The sequence below is a fragment of the Neoarius graeffei genome, chromosome 1, assembly GCF_027579695.1.
Source record: "Neoarius graeffei isolate fNeoGra1 chromosome 1, fNeoGra1.pri, whole genome shotgun sequence".
Lineage (NCBI taxonomy): Eukaryota > Metazoa > Chordata > Actinopteri > Siluriformes > Ariidae > Neoarius > Neoarius graeffei.
The window spans coordinates 119,800,149-119,819,794 of record NC_083569.1 but is presented as its reverse complement, the minus strand read 5'-3'; the positions used below and the strand labels follow the sequence as shown (position 1 = coordinate 119,819,794).

Here is a 19,646-nt window from a genome sequence, read left to right as displayed (position 1 = left end):
ACACCGGATGCCCTTCCTGACGCAAACCTCCCCAATCTATCTGGGCTTGGGACCGGCACTAAGTATACACTGTCTTGTACAACCCCAGTGGCTGGGTATTTTTTACAGCATCGTGTCTAATTTGCATACATTTGCATAAATTAAATTCACTTGTCGCTTGTTGTTTTGTCTGCAGGTCTGGAATAGTGGCTCAGTGTCATGATCTGGCATAAACAATGTCACTTTATCGCTTAGTGTGAACGCAGAGCTGAAAGCTACACACTGTGTCGTGTATAAAGTATTTATGAAAACAAACTTTGACAAGACTGAGGTGTAAAACGGTGCCGGTGTGCTTGTAAGTGTCTGTAACTCATGATGTGTCGTCCAGAGCAGCAGCAAACGCTGGGTTTTAATTATTTCTTCAATTTGACATGTTTTCATTTCTACCCTTCAAACTTTTTATCCCCTAACTGGAGCTACTGTTAGCCCTGGTGCTCAAATCAGCCTAGAACAGAACCATCACTAATTATTCTATCCACATTCACTGGACATGAGCAATCGCACACGCTAATTGGCTACTCTACTACTAGGATATCAGGTCATACACCTTGAGTAGAGAAAAGCAAAATGGCAGAGTGGATCAAGTCAGATATATTAATTTGTCGTCAAGTATTTAAAAGAAACAGAAATAGGTAAAAGACTATAGTTTGTTGGGTTTTTTTTCAATATCCCACTCCAGCCCAGTTGGTGGCGGTAATGCACCTTTAACTTGGCTTGCCAACCACCAAAAAAACCCTAAAGAAGAAGAAAATGGTGGAGCTTGTTGCTGAACCAAACGAAGATAAAATAAACTACTCAAAAACAAAACCCCAAAAAACACAAAAAAAGCAACAGAATATGGAATAAAAGTAGTTGATGGTAAAAATGTTTTTTTTCCAAGAATTTTTATTATCGTATTTTTCGCAAATTGCTCCGGTCATTGCGCCGGCTCATTTACATTCTAAGTGGAAATGATTTTGTCCGACGTTTTGTATAAAGTTTTTATTTATCGAATTTGCAAAAAATAAAAATCCAACGTTTCTCAAAATCCAGTGAATGTGGATAGAATAACAGTTATTCCACTCAATCTCATCGTACATGGATTATAAACAACTCGGTGCTATGCGCCTCATCACCTATCAACTCATGTACGACTCGATTTCGTGAAATAACTTAAATTGAGTTTACTCGGCGGAATATTAATTTAAGCTTGGAAATAAACTTGCGATAGAATTTGTGATCTTTAAAGTGTAGCTTCACCCACTGCATCATTCTGAAATGCTAAAAAGTAGTAAGGGGCTAAGATGGGGGGAGGGGAGGGGCTAAGGCGGTGGGTGGGGAAGCGAAATAGCATAAATGTGAGAGGAGAGGAGAACTTCTCCAAGTGGAAAGACATCTACACGGTAATAAGTGTCATGTGACCACATTAATGATGAACCTTGATTCAGAGCTACATACAGTACCTGCATCGACATCAGAGCTCCTAACTTCTTCTTCTTCTCTATTAAGCTAAAGATTCCTTCTTCAGTGCCTTGGATCATCAGTGGTAGAGCTTTTCCTTCTCAGTCCAACATCTTCATACAGTAGTTTGTGCACTAAAGTCTCATTCATCTCATCTCATTATCTCTAGCTGCTTTATCCTGTTCTACAGGGTTGCAGGCAAGCTGGAGCCTATCCCAGCTGACTACGGGCAAAAGGCGGGGTACACCCTGGACAAGTCACCAGGTCATCACAGGGCTGACACATAGACACAGACAACCATTCACACTCACATTCACACCTACGGTCAATTTAGAGTCACCAGTTAACCTAACCTGCATGTCTTTGGACTGTGGGGGAAACCGGAGCACCCGGAGGAAACCCACGCGGACACGGGGAGAACATGCAAAGTCCACACGGAAAGGCCATCGCCGGCCACGAGGCTCGAACCCGGACCTTCTTGCTGTGAGGCGACAGCGCTAACCACTACACCACTGTGCCGCCCCTTGCACTAAAGTCACTTTGAATAATTTTTGCAAGGTTTTTTTTTCCTCTCCCATTTTTCCACATTGTAAGTTAACTGTAAGATGGGGGATGACTCTGAGGGATGGAGTTTACTGTTTTGCACTGGTTAGACCAGGTAGGATTTGTTGAATAGTAAGGTGGAGATGGAGAGGTGGTGTGTATAGAAACAGTGACTATTGGGAAATGGAATTTACAGGAAGTTCACCAGGAAAATGCAACTGTGTCTAAAACACTTCTGGTGCAGTTTGATCCCTGTGCTTCTGTGTTGGCTCGTTTTAAATCATTGTGTGTAACAAAGTGCATGATGGAAATATGCGCGTGTTTTCTCTTGGCCACAGACTCCCGTATCGGTGCTGCAAGTCCTGGATTCTGGGCTTTGGCTGGCGTTCTTCTGGTCACCTTCATCACCACAGGACTCTTCCTCCTCTACAAGTTTAAAAGGTAATGATCAATATAAATATTTACAACCTTTAATTATAATGAGAGTAAATTAATCCAGTAAAAGTACCAGAACCTTTGGTACCAGAAACCTGAAACACTGCTTTGTCCATTGATCACTGGTCCAGTACCAAGAGCTTCAGCTGTATGGTTTTAGGAACCTGGACATGATTGGTCCACAGAGGAACTAATGGTACTCAGGAGCACTGCTTGGAGCACCGTTAGTCAATCAGTGCGTTTACATGCACATCCAAATCGAGCTACTGTCGGTAATCGAGCTAAGGGTCCCAGCAGGGGTGCCAGAGAAATCCAATCCTACATGCACACAAGGAAATCGAGCTATTGTGTGAGGTACATCGTGCACCCGAGCCACAGGTGGCGCTACACGCCCCATCGTCTTGGTACACTTCCGGTTGTCGTCATGAAGAAGAGCTATTCAAGAGTATAAACAAAGTTATCAGCAGTGTTGCCAGATACTGCTGACGTTTTCCAGCCCAAAACATGTTCAAATCCGCCAAAATGCACTTAAAACCGCCCAATCTGGCAACACTGGCAGGTCCGTGTTCACAAGTTCCGTGTTCAAGCTGTTAGGCTTGCTCTAACAGACTGTATGGCTACAAACTGTCCTGCGCAGACCACTGTTTTGAAAGACAACTTATTTTGCACAATTGTATATTTTTCTAAAGTCCATTTTTTGCTTGCAAAAAAATATATTTTTTTGCTTACAATTTAACTTATGTCTTAATAAACACACAAAAAGTTCACTTGTTTTGTTTTTATTGACATTCTTCAGATGTTGGACATACATATATATATATATATATATATATATATATATATATATATATATATATACACATACAGTGGTGGGCAAAAGTTTCCATACCCCAACAGAATGTTTCGTTTCTTGCCTATTTCTAAGAGAAATTGAATGATAATACACAAAAACCTTTATTTCACTTGTGGTTAATGGTTGGCTGAAGCTATTTATTGCATTCATTACTGCGTTTACTCTTTGAAAACCATGAAAACAACAAAAACTACCTAAATGACCCTGATCAAAAGTTTACATACCCCTGTGAATTGGCCTGAAAACCTGTACACAATTTGACATAAACAGGACTGAATGGCAATTAAAGGCAACTACCTTCACCTGTGATGTGTTTTCTTCTAATTAGTGGGTGAAAATAAAAGTCAGTAAATTGCTGGACTTTTGAGAGAACCTTTTATCCCTCATCCAGTGCTGCGTGTCATCTTTGAGATTGAACCATGGGAAAATCAAAGGAATTGTCAAAGGACCTGCGTGAAAAGGTAGTTGAACTTTATAAATCAGGGAAGGGATATAAGAAAATGTCAAAGCAATTAAAAATGTCAGTCAGCACTGTTCAAACAATAATCAAGAAGTGGAAAGTCAGGGGCTCTGTAGACACCAAAGCCTGTTCAGGTAGACCAAGAAAAATTTCACCCACCACTGCTAGAAGAATTGTGCGTGATGTAAAGAAGAAGCCCCAAATAACATCTGGTGAACTTCGAGATTCTCTGAAACAAGTTGATGTGGATGTTTCAAAGAGTACAATTAGGAGACTCTTGAGAAGAAATGGGCTGCATGGGAGAGTTGCCAGAAGAAAGCCCCTTCTACGCAAATGCCACAAAGAAGCCCGTCTACGATATGCCAGACTGCACAGAGACACACCCCAAACCTTCTGGCAAAAAGTTGTGTGGAGTGATGAGACCAAACTTGAACTTTTTGGGCACAACACTAAACGCTACATCTGGCGAGGAATCAACAAGGCCTATGATGAAAAGTACACCATCCCCACAGTGAAACATGGTGGTGGATCTCTGATGTTTTGGGGATGTGTGAACTACAAAGGCACTGGAAATTTGGTAAGAGTTGATGGCAGGATGAATGCAGTCACTTATCAAAAAATACTGGAGGAAAATCTACACGCCTCAGCCTGGAAGCTGCGCATAGGACGAACTTGGACATTCCAGCACGACAATGATCCAAAACACAAGGCCAAATCAATTTGCCAGTGGCTACAACAGCATAAAGTGAAGGTCTTAGAGTGGCCATCTCAGTCTCCTGACCTCAACATTATTGAGCCACTCTGGGGAGAATGGGCAGCTTTACCATCTGAAAAGATAAAGAGACTCATTGACAACTATCACAAAAGACTTCAAGCTGTTATTGATGTTAAAGGGGGAAATACACAGTATTAAGAATTGGGGTATGTAAACTTTTGATCAGGGTCATTTGTGTAGTTTTTTTGTCATAATGGTTTAAAAAGAGTTAACATTTTCTTGACATTTTCTTGACAATAAATGGCTTCAGCCAACCATTAACCACAAGTGAAATAAAGGTTTTTGTGTATTATCATTCAATTTCTCTTAGAAATAGGCAAGAAACAAAACATTCTGTTGGGGTATGTAAACTTTTGCCCACCACTGTATATATATATATATATATATACACACACACACACACACACACACAAATACAGTGACTTGTTTATGTACACAATTTACAGCTATGCAACAGCTGTACAGATGTATTTGGTGATACAGTAAGTGAGCTAAATTTTAACAGTGCAAACAATGCCACAAAAAGAAAAGATGCCGTTGTCATGATTCGTTGTCATGCCGACCGAGGCTGTTGTGATTCCCGCTTGTGGTCTCATCACTTCCGGAAGGGGCAGTGCTGAAGTAAGTAGCTCGACTACGTATCTCGATAGGGTTTACATGCACTAAGTAGCTCAGCTAAAATCGCATAATCTAGGTCGTGTAGCTCGATTATGAGAAATCAAGTTCGGTTCGATTTCAGCCTAGCTAAGGTGTTTCCATGGCATTTAGAACTTCGATTTCAGTCGAGCAATGGCAGAAATTCGATTTTCTCTATGTGCATGTAAATGCACTGAATGATTGGTTCCATTACCACATACACATGCATGATGTTTGGGTTTGTCGTTTGTTGTTGTGTTTTTTCTCTTCCTGCACAACTCTTGACTTTTCAGACATTTTACCACTAAAGCAGTGATTTTTACCCCAGCAGATCTTCTCATCATTACAGGGTTCTGACTTTACAGATGTTTTTTATTGTATCAGATAGGCATATTAGGGCCATTGTAGGTTAAACAAAAATACGGAGGTGGGGGAGGTGGGTAATACTCAGAACAAAAAAAAAAAAAAAGCTCAGAATTTCCAAGATTAACGTTGTAAATTTATGAGAAAAAAAAGTCAGAAAAATAATTTGTTTGTTATTTTGTCATGGAACCACATCACTTCACTTTGCAGGATTGGATCAACATCACACCACAGATACCACAGCAGAGCTGAAAGTTATAGGAAATGTAATTTTTCCTCCTTGATTGTAGAATGTACAAGAATAAATCACTAAGAGATTTTCAACTACATTTCTCAGAGTGCACTGCAGCCAGGAAGCATGCGATTGTGAATTTACATTTGATTTGTGACTTTAATTCCAAAAAGTCAAAATCTTTCCCATGCAAGGACCTGGTCTTCCCAGGCAGTCTCCCGTCCCAGTACTAAACCAGGCCCTTAAGGCACACAGCCTAAAGTGATACTAATACACCATAGTTTTAGAACAGTTTGTAGAAATGAAAATAATTTAAATTTCATCATGGTATGATGGGATTTTTATTTTGTCTTGGTATTATTGTTAATAAAATGTAAAATGTTGAACATTATTGTACAGTCATGTTTACTGGCGTCATCGTGTCCATTCCAGTCATCTCAAATCAGTGGGAAATGGCCTACAAATGAAAGCTTCCATCGGTTCCTGGTTGGTTGTGCTCTGTACAAACGGATTAAAAAAAGATGTTTTCTGTAAGGAGATGTATAACATAACTGAGAACAGGAATTCATTTGTTTCGTGGACGTTCCACAACGGTGCTCTAAACAGATAAAATGTATGTCATGTTATTTATTAATAAATCAAAACTGTAATTTTTCCGCAAGTTGATGTGATTTAAGACAAACAAAATGGACGTGTTGTTGCAGGGTGCCATCACACCACCTTGCTGTTGATAATTTTCCTAAAACAGTGTTTTATTCTTTCATAAACTTCTCTGAGGAGTTCATTACAGCCACTGAAAATCCCCCCCAAAAAAACCCATGTCTCCTTAGTGAGCGCTAACACTTCTCACATTTCAGAAAGCTGCCAGGACGTAACGTCTACGCCCAGATGCACAATGAAAAGGAGCAGGAAATGACCAGCCCCGTCAATCACAGCGACGACACACAACATATCATCCAGGGGGAGGAGTTTATCGATGATGACCTTGACTCGCAGACACTAGGTAACGGACGAGGTACGAGCACGCTTTCACTGATACATCAAAGTATCAGTGAAATGGTACGTAAAACCGATAGTAGTCCAAAACATATAATATATGATATGCATGTATATATAATACGATAGTTTTTATTTGCAAGCTCAGGATCTCCACTGAGTTGATCAAGTTCATCGAATTGAACATGTAGCTCATTACTTTGAAAGTATTTGATAAATGTCTATGTTTATTTCATGTTCAGAAATGTCATTTTGAATATTTTTACTTAAACTATTTATTACATAATATTTATTATACTGCATTTACTTATAACATTTGTTTTTTAACTTGCAATGTTACTTATACTTGGCTTGTTGCATTGTGCTTGCTATGTTAATTTAACCATGTGAACGACTTTTGGCATCCTGTGAACGTAAATATGACCTTTTTTTGTTCAGATGAACCAAATACAAGCTTGTTGTCAGGGTGCAGGCACTTACAGATGTAGGAGAGAGCAGGTGTGTCAGAAACTGGAATCCAAATCAGCAAACTGAAGACATAGTCAGGGTCAGGCAAGGGTCAGTCAATGTGCTAACAGGTCAGGCAAGAATACAAAGTCAAATAAATAATGGAAAGCAGAGTCAATGTTACTGGGAGTCAGGAACAGTAAATAAGGCTTGGTATGAACAGGCACGAGGATGCAGAACAATACTTCGCAACTGGAGTGAGTGTTTACTGAGCTTCTATAGAGGGGTGATTATTGGGATAATGGGAAACAGGTGCACTTCCTACTATTTGGGAGATGAGGGTCACTGTGGTGCTTGGGAAATGTAGTCCAGAGCAGCCATGTTTGGAGGCAGCTCTGAACTCAGGTTTTTGGCGCTATTTCTGACACCCCCATCCCCACTCCCTGAAGCGCTCATTCTGGGAGCAATCTCCTTTCTGGGATGATCTCTTCTTCTGGGTGCTGGCTTGTTGGGGTGTTCTGTGTGGAGCTCTTGAGTGAGGACAGGGTCTAAGATCAAGTTTCAAATCAAATCAAGTTTATTTGTACAGCGCTTTTAACAATAAACATTGTCGCAAAGCAGCTTTACAGAATTTGAACGACTTAAAACATGAGCTAATTTTATCCCTAATCTATCCCCAATGAGCAAGCCTGTGGCGACGGTGGCAAGGAAAAACTCCCTCAGACGACATGAGGAAGAAACCTCGAGAGGAACCAGACTCAAAAGGGAACCCATCCTCATTTGGGCAACAACAGACAGCCTGACTATAATATTAACAGTTTTAACAGGTATAACCCTCAACTGTCCTCATGGGGCCGTCCTTCACAGGAGTGGGGCGATAAAACTCCGACCAGACACAGGGCACCAGGATGGATCAAGCAGGTCCGAGGGGCAGAAGAGGCCAGCATCTCAATCCCAGGATAAACATGTAACTCAGAGGGACAGATGGGGGGGGGGGGGGATATTTGCTGGTAGCCAGCAAATATTGCTTATATTTGCTGGCTAAGATGTCCTTAGCATTCACCCAGTTGTATTCCTCTGGGCCTTATCCCCCCCAGTTCACCAGATACTCCAACTGACCTTGTCTACACTGGGAGTTGAGGATCTTGTGCACCTGGTATATTGGGTCTCCCTCAGCTTCTAGGAGGAAAGGTAGTTCACTGGTGGGTGTGTTCATTGCTAAAGGACCTTGAATGGTGGGCTTAAGGTATGACATATGGAACGTGGGCAACATCCAGCAGTGTGGTGGGAACTCTAATTCGTATGACACTTCATTGATTCTGTGGAGGACTCAGAATGGACCAATGTATTGGGCCTGAAGGTTTCGGCACGAGTTTGGGTCTCATAGGTCCTTTGTAGACAGCCACACTCAGTCGCTTGGGGAGTATTCGGGTGTTTCCCCTCTGTGTTTATCTAAATATTGCTTATATTTGCTGGCTACCAGTTCCAACCTCTGATGAACTCCTTCCCACACTTCTTCACTCCTCCCAAACCAGGAATCTAATGCCAAGATCTGAGTAGGCGAGTCATCCCACAGAAATAGAGGTGGCTGATAATCAAGGATGTACTGAAAGGGTGTTAGCTGAGTGGCTGACACTATGTTCACACTGCAAGGCTTAATGCTCAATTCCGATTTTTTTGTGAAATCCGATTTTTTTGTGAGGTCGTTCACATTAACAAATATATGCGACTTGTATGTGATCCTCAGTATGAACGAAAAGCGACCTAAAAGTGTTCCGCATGCGCATTGCAGGATACGACGACGTCACACGCAGTGAGCATGGCCAGTGTTTACGGAAGTAAAACCGCCCGGTTGCGGTATGACCCATCCAATCTAGCTTGAATAACTGTATCCCCCCAAATGGAAATCAGCTCCCTAACCTCTGCGTCCTTCCATTGAGAAGATTCAGAACCTTCACAGCCCGAAGCGTCCCTCGCATTGATGTCATGCGCAGGGGCGCAGATACGTTTTTTGAACTGGGGGGGACAAAAAACTGGGGGGGACAAAAAACTGGGGGGGACAAAGCTGCCAGCAAACCAACCCCAACCCCGATATGCCTGTCAAACTTGTTGTGGGTTACCATAGCAACCAAGCTCGAGCTCGCAACCTGTGCAGTCTGCGCAGCTCAATCAACCGAATATCAGTCTTTGTTTTATGTGAGTTGTTGCAACTATGTATACACTGCTGTGCACCTCAATAAACCGAATGGTAATTAGTCTTTTGATTTTTCCGTGAGGTTTGCCTTATGCAAAGAAAGACAGCATAGACGTTTTTTCCTCCCTATAAGTGGGGGGGACCGAACGAGGTGAATTTAAATCTGGGTGGGACGAGTCCCACCCTCTATCTGCGCCCGTGATTATGCGCCATGTTGTTGTAACTTTTTTTTGAGAGACCCGCCGCCTACTTCAGCGCAGAATAGTGACGTTTGTGGCTTGTTGATGACGTGTAAGTCGGATGAATGCGACCTGGCGGTTCAGACTGAAGTCGCATATGAAAAGAGCGTATAGGAATCGGAATTAGGACCACATATCCAAACGGCCTGGGTCGGATTTGAAAAAATCGGATCTGTGTCGTTCATATTGTCAATAAAAGATCGGATACAGGTCACATATGGGCGAAAAGATCGGATTTGAGTCACTTCAGCCTGCAGTGTGAACGTAGCCTGAGTGTTTCAGGGAGTTCTGGGCATATTCTGCCCAGGGAAGGTACTTTGCCTAATCCTTCTGGTTTTCCATGCAGTACACTCTGAGGAAACACCTGGCCTCCTGGTTGGCTCATTCCACTTTGCCTTTAGACTGAGGATGATACCCCAAGGTTAAGCTTACAGAAACCCCCAGCTTGTCCATAAACTTGGTCCAAATGCTGGATGTGAACTGGGGACCCCGGTCACTAACAATGTCCCCTGGGATTCCATAGTATCTGAAAACAAGTGAACAGGATTTCAGCAGTCTCAAAATCTGTGGGCAGGCCAGGCAAGGGAATGAGATTTAATGCCTTGGAGAAGCAATCGATCACTACTAGGATGATGGTATTGCCCTGAGACTTGGGCAGGTCAGTGATAAAGTCCTGTGTAACTTGGGCTTTTTCCCCAAAGCACTGTGATAGTTCCCCTCCCACTTCTGTTTCTGAGGCGTCATCTTCCACTGTGAAGGGTTTGGTCAGATCTGGGTGCCTGAGAATGGGGACTGATGTGAAGGTTGGAATACTTCATCACTGACTACCTCCTTAAGTTCATGATAACAAGCAGGAATCTGTTTGATACCTCCGAATGAGGGACTCTCTCTGGATGTGGATGCTAAGGTGACTTGCGGGAATTGTAAACAGTTCTGAAAGCAAGAGGGTGACCATTTTAAAACGTCTCTCTGTTGCCAGGAGATGAGGGGATTGTGGAGCTGAAGCCAAGGAAAACCTAAAACTATGCCATGCTGTGCTGTGCAGGTGACAAACAAGGTGATGTGCTCTATGTTAAGGGCTCCAACCTGGATTTCAATTGGTAAGGTGTGGGTTGTGACCAGCGCCTTCACCAATGAGACTGCTGTCAATGGCTTTGAGATTTACAGGTCATTGGAGCTCCTCCATGGGCAGGTTGTACCTCTAGATGACCTCAAGGTTGATGAAATTGCCCTCTGTCCCTGAATCTATGAGGGCAGAGAGAACATGGGTCACGTCTGGGAGCTTTAACAGTACTTGAATCTTTAGTGAGTGTGGTGTGGAAGTGGGTTTAGGACTCACTGGGCTGGAGGGACTGGATTCTCTCCTGGAGAGACCCTTCCTTCTGGGGTTAGGTGGACGGACTGGGCACTTAGCTAGAAGATGGCCTTGTTCACCTCAGTAGAAGTACAACCCCTCATGGTACCTCCTGTCCCTCTTGAAGCATTGCAAGTGAGTATAGGAGCTCTCCATAGAAGTGGGGGACTGTGGGAGTTGTGGAAGGACTGGAGAGTGCTGTAATGAGGGTCTCTTGTGAAGCAGATGATCCAGTCAGCTAGCCAAGTCAATAAGGGAGTCGAGAGTGTGTTGCTCATTGCAGCATGCCAGCTCCGTGAGAACTTCTGGGCATAATTCCTGTCAGAAGGTTGCTTTCAGAGTGGGTTCATTTCACCCTCTTCCGGCTGCTAGTGTGTGGAACTCCAGGGCATACTCAGCCACTCTTCTATACCCCTGCCAGATTATGAGTACCTACTTCAACACCCTCAGGTTGATCAAATACTCACTTAAAAAGTTCAATAAAATGATCATAGGAAGTAGTGTACTCACCACCATGCTCCCAAACAGTGCTAGCCCACTTCATAGCCTTGCCTGTGAGGAGACTGATGAACTGCACTATTTTCTGCTCCTTTGTGGCTCCTGTCAGGGTTGTGAAGTATAACGAACACTGAATAAGGAAACCCTTGCACTCAGAAACCTTCCCAGAGTACTTCTCTGGTCAAGGCACCATCGTGGCTGTGATTGCGGAGGACGAGGGGCGTGTCAGGAGGGCCTGCAAGACAACAGCTCTTAGTTGTGACATTCTGGTGTTTAATTCTCTTAACATCTCTTGGTGTTCTCCCAACAGTCAAAAACATACCTGGAGAAAGAAGTTTCAATGTTTTGTTTATAATAATGGACGGTAAGGAGAGTTAGGACATCTCATCTCATCTCATCATCTGTAGCCGCTTTATCCTGTTCTACAGGGTCGCAGGCAAGCTGGAGCCTATCCCAGCTGACTACGGGCGAAAGGCGGGGTACACCCTGGACAAGTCGCCAGGTCATCACAGGGCTGACACATAGACACACAACCATTCACACCTACGGTCAATTTAGAGTCACCATTTAACCTAATCTGCATGTCTTTGGACTGTGGGGGAAACCGGAGCACCCGGAGGAAACCCACACGGACACGGGGAGAACATGCAAACTCCACACAGAAAGGCCCTCGCCGGCCCCGGGGCTCGAACCCGGACCTTCTTGCTGTGAGGCGACAGCGCTAACCACTACACCACCGTGCCGCCCGAGTTAGGACATGTTGAAGTAAAAATATTTCATTTTCAATATTCAAATCTAACTAAAAATAACGTGTGTGGGTGTTTGAGATGTTCAGCAGTACGTGACTAATGAATTAACCGAAAGTAGCTTGGACTGGTATAAACAGTGTTATGTTTACAGTGTGTGCCTTGGATGATTTGTTTTTTTTTGTTGTTTATTTCTTATCAGCAGTAAAAAATAATAATAATAATAATAATATTAATATGTGAAAGTACCTTTCGCTAAATTCTGTCCATCTGAGCTAAAAACATTATTTTTTTTTTTAAAGGCAACCACTCGGGAGTTGTGCTGAGCATCACATCGAGGGAACTGCACGGATACCTGAGCAGCTGATGCTCTTTAGCTCTGCCCACCAGAACGGAGGCTGCCTTTAACTCCACACACCTGAATGGGCAAAGCCTTTTAGGCCACGCCCACCTGTGACCCTAACACGCCCAGACAGGAGGAAAAGTGAAACTGCACATGTTAACCATCAGCACAGCAAAACCTCTCTCACCACAACTCTCTCTCCCCATCTCTTCCTCTCCATTTTGTCTCTTTAACTATCTCTGTTCTTTGATTTATTAAATGCTCGGGAGAGATTATCACACAGTCCCCTCTCACTCTCTGTCTTCTTTCTTCTGTCCCTCCTTCCTGTCTCTTGGAATAACGGGACATCCACAGCACGTACACTTTCACTGATGCCCAGGGATCATTTTTACTTCCTGTAACATGACTGCTCAGTGCGTTCTGATTGGTTGCGTCAGAAAGTTTGCTCTGGAATATCGAGGGCACGTTTCTAGATGTCTGTGGTGGCAATTGTGGTGCGTCATACTTGGTCTTTTTTTTTTCCTTTATAAAGTCTCAAATTTTCAGTTCTTTCTTCCTTATTTTTCCTCATCTGTTTGAGTTGTATAAGTATCTTTCTCTCAGGCCTCAGTGGTGGTGTGGGCGGTCTGAAGCTGTCACCCAGATGATGACTTTTATGTTTTATTATAAATGGCAGTGGGGCTGTGATTGTGTTTTGTGTGTAAATGAGCAGGATGAGTGGAATTCAGGACGAGCCATGTTTATAGATTTATACAGCCAAAGGGACCCATCAACAACAACACCCCATCTGTAGTTTCTCTTATTCTCATCCATATTCTCAGCTTCTGATGCAATAAGAATTCACAGGAAACTGTCCTCTACTGAGTCACATGGGAGAGAAAGATCTTCCTCGCTTAGTGCGTTATATTCAGGACAAATGCAGCAGGGGTTTTTGTGGAAATTGGAAAAAAAAATTGGAAGAAGGATGGTGGACAGGGACTAAAGCCAAAAGCCCTCATAGGATGTTTGTTTGTTTGTATTTGTTTGTTTGCTTGCTTGTTTTACAACACTAACAATAAGCCCTCCCAACACATATAGAGTAATTGTTTGTTTTGTGTTTGTTTGGTTTTGGAAACTATAACAAAAAACCTAAACTCAATAATTTTGTTTGTTTGTTTTGTTTTAGAACACTACAACAAAAAGCCCAACCTAGACATATACATTTTTTTTCCCTGAGTTTGTTTGGTTGTTCTTCTTGTTTGCAGTCTTTTGTTGTGGGAAATAAGACAAAAAAAAAACAGCTCTCACAAGACGTTTGTTTGTTTGTTTGTTTGTTTGTTTGTTTGTTTGTTTGTTTTAAAACACTTTAACAAAAAGCCCTACCAAGACATATACGGTATTTTTTGTTTGTTTGTTTGTTTAGTTAGTGTTTGTCTCTTTGTTTTATTACACGACATGAACAAAAAGCCCTTCCAGGACATAGACAGTAATTTAGTTTGTTTGGTTGGTTGGTTGGTTTGTGTTTGTTTATTTGTTTGTTTTGAAACACTATAACAAAAATCCTCACTAAGACATATACAATAATTCTTTTGGTTTGTTTGGTTGTTCTTGTTTGCAGTCTTTTTTTGTTATGGGAATTGTAACAGAAAGCAGCTCCCACAAGATGTTTGTTTGTTTTTGTTTATATTTTACAACACGATAACAAGAAGCCCTTCTAAGACATATAATCATATTTTTATTTGTTTGGTTTGTGTTTGTTTGCAGTCTTTTGTTATGGGAACTATGACAAAAACAACTCTCACAAGACATTTGATTGTTTGTTTGTTTGCTTGTTTGTTTGTTTTACAACACTGTAACAAAAAGCTCTTCCAAAATATATACATTAGCTTTTTTTCATTTGTTTGTTTGTTTCATTTGTGTTTGTTTGGTTGTTGTTTTCGTTTGCAGTTTTTTTTTGTTATGGGAATTGCAACAACAACAAAACCCTCTAATGAGACTTTTGTTTGTTTATTTGTTTGTTGTTTTTGTTTTAACAAAAAGCCCTTCAAAGACATACACAGTAATTTTTGGTTTGTTTGTTTGTTTGTTTGTTTGTTTGTTTGTTTGTTTGTTTGTTTGTTTTACAACAGTTTAACAAAAAACCTACTTACTCATATAAAGTAATTCTTTTGGTTTGTGCAGTTTGTGTTTGTTTGGTTGTTGTTCTTGTTTACAGTCTTTTGTTATGGTAACTGTAACAAAACAGCTTGCACAAGATTGTTTGTTTGTTTGTTTTACAACACTATAACAACACTATCACCTATCACTACAACACTATCACTCTTCCAAGACATTCATAGTAATTTTTTTGGCTTGTTTATTTCATTTGTGTTTGTTTGGCTGTTGTTCGTTTGTGGTCTTACTTTATGGGAACTACAACAAAAAAAACCCTCTTTATTTGCTTATTGGTTTGTCTTTGCTTTACAACACTAGAACACATGTCCTCACAAGGGATATCATTTTGTTTGTTTGCTTTTGGTCTTTTGGGGGTCTTTGTCCCTGCAAGACATTTCTTTTTTAATAACCGTAACAAAAAAAGCCTTCCCAAAACAAGTTTAGTTGTTTGTTTACAGTCTGCTCATTTTTTGTGGGAACTGTAGCAAAAAGCCCTCAAGACATATCTTTTTTTTTTTTATAATTTCCTCTTATTATTGTAACAACGCTAGGAAAACATGACTGGTGAAAAATGAGAGCTGTAGGAAGACGGAAACAACGCATTATCCAAACTGCTAAACCTTCCCGAGGGTCAGATCTCCAGCGCAGTCCGTTATTTATCCGCTGATTTTAGCAATTAGCGTTTTGCAGGTGTTCTTTCGTACGTGCAAAGCCTATATTAGGCAGAAAGTGAGGAGAGTTCCCTTTATTTGGCTCGTGTATATAGATGTGTGTGTGTATAGAAACGTCCGGTTGTACATAGACCCTTTTACGTCTTCAGATTTCGCACGAAAGACCAAAACACACACAGTTTCCCGAGCACCTTTCACTGGGGGAAGAGCTTTCTGAAGTCGAGCCTCGAGCTAACACGGATTGAATTCTTAGAACTCATTTCTCACATCATGTCTGTCGATTAATCCAGATGATGTACTCAGTACTAAGACGTTCCTCTTCATCTCGCTGCATCCAAACTGTTCACACAATCAAAAGGGCTTTGTGTGAAATACTGCACTGTTCCACTACAGACGTACCGTCGGGTTATTCTGTTCGTTTGTTCAACATTAACCGTCAGCACTCTTACATTTGGGGGAAATTTATGCAAACTGATTTGATGATAAAACTCAGAGGTCTTGCTTTGGGTAAATGGACTTGCACAGTTTTTTTTTCCCCAAAAAAGAGCTTGAAGTTCATTTCTATTTAAATAAAAAAGAGAAGCAGGTCTGCTTTTCCTTCACCGGACCATCATTCTGAATCGCTTGGATTTTCTCCTAAAAGTCTAACCTTGACTTGACACTAAAACAGGAGACAAATATTTTGAAATATTTTTGAGGGGGAATGTTTTTTGTACCTCGAGATGCACATATTTGGCTTAACGGTAGATTTTTTGGGTAATTGTGTAATCGTGTGCCATCCATTTTTTCCCTGTAAAGCAAATAATGGATGTTTTGTTCTTGCTGAATCTTAGTGGAGGTGAGATGAGTTAAAATCAGCTGTTTCAGTTGCATCAGTGTTTATTTTTTTTGTCCTTTGGGGAAAGGAAGACAGGTTTTAAAACGGAGAAAAGTTCCAGAACCACCTGACTGCATAGTTTTAGCGATCCTGGATTTTGTTTAATTCGCTTTGTTTCTTTGTTCGTGTGTAAATGACTTGAGATGCAGAAGGCAAACTGCACTTAACCTGTGTGGCACACACACACACACACACACACACACACACACACACACACACATTACTGTATAGGTTTGTTCTAATGGTTGGATCTGTTCAATAAAACATAATAATGATAATCCAAACTGCTTGTCTTGTCTCTGTCTCTATAGTGTACAGTGTTTGGAGCACGAGATCAAATCTCCATCAGCATCTCAATCATCCCGTTTACGTTGCAGTTTTGCACAAAAATATTACACTGCATTTAGCAGACGCTCTTATCCAGAGTACAACATACCCAGTGCATCCTGGGGAGCAGTTGGCGGTTAGGTGCCTTGTTCAAGGGCACTTCAGCCATTCCTGCTGGTCTAGGGAATCGAGCCAGCAACCTTTTGGTCTCAAAGCTGCTTCTCTAAGGGTAATATCTCACTGGCCTGCGACAGCTTGCGACAAATTGTGAACATCATTCGCGAGAGAGTTTCAAAAGTGCCTTGAAACATTCGCGGGGCTTTTCAATTTCCTCGTATGAGTCGCAAAGTGTCGCTCCTTTGTCGCTGAAATTTTGAACATGTTCAAAAAATTCGTGGGACAAAATTTCTCTCAAAATAGCCGCAAATGCATCGCCGGTGTCGCAAAGCCTTCACGAACCCTTCTCAAGTCAGTTTCCATGAGACAGGAAGTAGGAGTTGAGACAGGAAGTGTGAGCCAGTATCTCACTGGGCTGCAACAGCCTGCAACTAGTTGGAGATACAATTGCGGTAAAATATGCAAATATCAATTCAGTATGAGTCCAAGTGAAAATTGTCGCTAATTCGCATATTTTATCGCAATTGTTGTGTCTCCAACTAGTCGCAGGCTGTCGCAGCTCAGTGAGATACTGGCTTAACCGTTAAGCCATGGCTTCCCCACTGATTAAACAGTAATAGTCCCTCCCGCTGATCATCACAGAGAATCCACATTTTTTACTGAGATTTTGACCAAAAAAATCTCATTTCTTATCTGAATGTTTTATATTATTATTCCAGCATAGAATGTGGTCCACTGTTATTTTCTATATTGAGCACCTAATTCATCCTAGGATCTAGATATGCCATTTATACAGCCCCGATTCCAAAAAAGTTGGGACAAAGCACAAATTGTAAATAAAAACAGAATGCAATGATGTGGAAGTTTCAAAACTCCATATTTTATTCAGAATAGAACATAGATGACATATCAAATGTTTAAACTGAGAAAATGCATCATTTAAAGAGAAAATTAGGTGATTTTAAATTTCATGACAACAACACATCTCAAAAAAGTTGGGACAAGGCCATGTTTCCCACTGTGAGACATCCCCTTTTCTCTTTACAACAGTCTGTAAACGTCTGGGGACTGAGGAGACAAGTTGCTCAAGTTTAGGGATAGGAATGTTAACCCATTCTTGTCTAATGTAGGATTCTAGTTGCTCAACTGTCTTAGGTCTTTTTTGTCGTATCTTCCGTTTTATGATGCGCCAAATGTTTTCTATGGGTGAAAGATCTGGACTGCAAGCTGGCCAGTTCAGTACCCGGACCCTTCTTCTACGCAGCCATGATGCTGTAATTGATGCAGTATGTGGTTTGGCATTGTCATGTTGGAAAATGCAAGGTCTTCCCTGAAAGAGACGTCGTCTGGATGGGAGCATATGTTGCTCTAGAACCTGGATATACCTTCCAGCATTGATGGTGTCTTTCCAGATGTGTAAGCTGCCCATGCCACACGCACTAATGCAACCCCATACCATCAGAGATGCAGGCTTCTGAACTGAGCGCTGATAACAACTTGGGTCGTCCTTCTCCTCTTTAGTCCGAATGACACGGCGTCCCTGATTTCCATAAAGAACTTCAAATTTTGATTCCTCTGACCACAGAACAGTTTTCCACTTTGCCGCAGTCCATTTTAAATGAGCCTTGGCCCAGAGAAGACGTCTGCGCTTCTGGATCATGTTTAGATACGGCTTCTTCTTTGAACTACAGAGTTTTAGCTGGCAACAGCGGATGGCACGGTGAATTGTGTTCACAGATAATGTTCTCTGGAAATATTCCTGAGCCCATTTTGTGATTTCTAATACAGAAGCATGCCTGTATGTGATGCAGTGCTGTCTAAGGGCCCGAAGATCATGGGCACCAAGTATGGTTTTGCGGCCTTGACCCTTACGCACAGAGATTCTTCCAGATTCTCTGACTCTTTTGATGATATTATGCACTGTACATAGATGGTGATATGCTCAAACTCTTTGTAATTTTACACTGTCGAACTCCTTTCTGATATTGCTCCACTATTTGTCGGCGCAGAATTTGGGGGATTGGTGATTCTCTTCCCATCTTTACTTCTGAGAGCCACTGCCACTCCAAGATGCTCTTTTTATACCCAGTCATGTTAATGACCTATTGCCAATTGCCCTAATGAGTTGCAATTTGGTCCTCCAGCTGTTCCTTTTTTGTACCTTTAACTTTTCCAGCCTCTTATTGCCCCTGTCCCAACTTTTTTGAGATGTGTTGCTGTCATGAAATTTCAAACGAGCCAGTATTTGGCATGAAATTTCAAAATGTCTCACTTTTGACATTTGATATGTTGTCTATGTTCTATTGTGAATACAATATCAGTTTTTGAGATTTGTAAGTTATTGCATTCCGTTTTTATTTACAATTTGTACTTTGTCCCAACTTTTTTGGAATCAGGGTTGTATATCTCATCTCATCTTATTATCTCTAGCCGCTTTATCCTGTTCTACAGGATCGCAGGCAAGCTGGAGCCTATCCCAGCTGACTACGGGCGAAAGGCAGGGTACACCCTGGACAAGTCGCCAGGTCATCACAGGGCGCCATTTATATATGTGCTAGTAAATAATCCCATGTTATTTTTAAAAAAATCAAATTAAAAATGAGTGCTGGATAAAACCCATCTATCTTAAAGACTTTGTACAGTCACAAAAGCCATAGATGGATGCTTTACCATATTCTCTGTAAGTCTGGAGCTCCGCTATGCATCTAACTGTACATGCCGTACAAGGTGTGCAAACTTCAAAATTTATTGTTCAGAACAAAAAGTTTCTCCTTTTGTTGAAAAAAGATTCCATGTGAACATCTGACTGGGTTTCTTAACATTCCTCAGAGCTTTGTGTGTAAAATAGATTGTTGCTTGTAGATGACAAGATGAACGTAATGTGGTCCAATATAAGAGATGGTCCAAGTTCAGAGGCTGTCATATGCG

The 19,646-nt window shown here is 41.5% G+C and overlaps 1 protein-coding gene across 3 annotated transcripts in view; it reads left to right on the top strand.

Annotated features, from left to right (window-relative positions):
* The window catches only part of sorcs2 (sortilin-related VPS10 domain containing receptor 2), a 511,416-nt gene extending 497,045 nt beyond the window's left edge, over nt 1–14,371 (top strand). Inside the window, exons 25-27 of one of the 3 annotated variants that reach the window (XM_060915854.1) lie at nt 2,361–2,463; nt 6,634–6,779; nt 12,553–14,371. In XM_060915854.1, the coding sequence (XP_060771837.1) occupies nt 2,361–2,463; nt 6,634–6,779; nt 12,553–12,617 (314 nt within the window). In that variant the 3' untranslated portion in view covers nt 12,618–14,371. Of the gene's footprint in view, nt 1–2,360; nt 2,464–6,633; nt 6,836–12,552 lie in introns of all 3 variants that reach the window. The other 2 variants (XM_060915847.1, XM_060915839.1) reach the window with 2 other exon arrangements.
* The last annotated feature ends 5,275 nt before the right edge of the window (nt 14,372–19,646 follow it).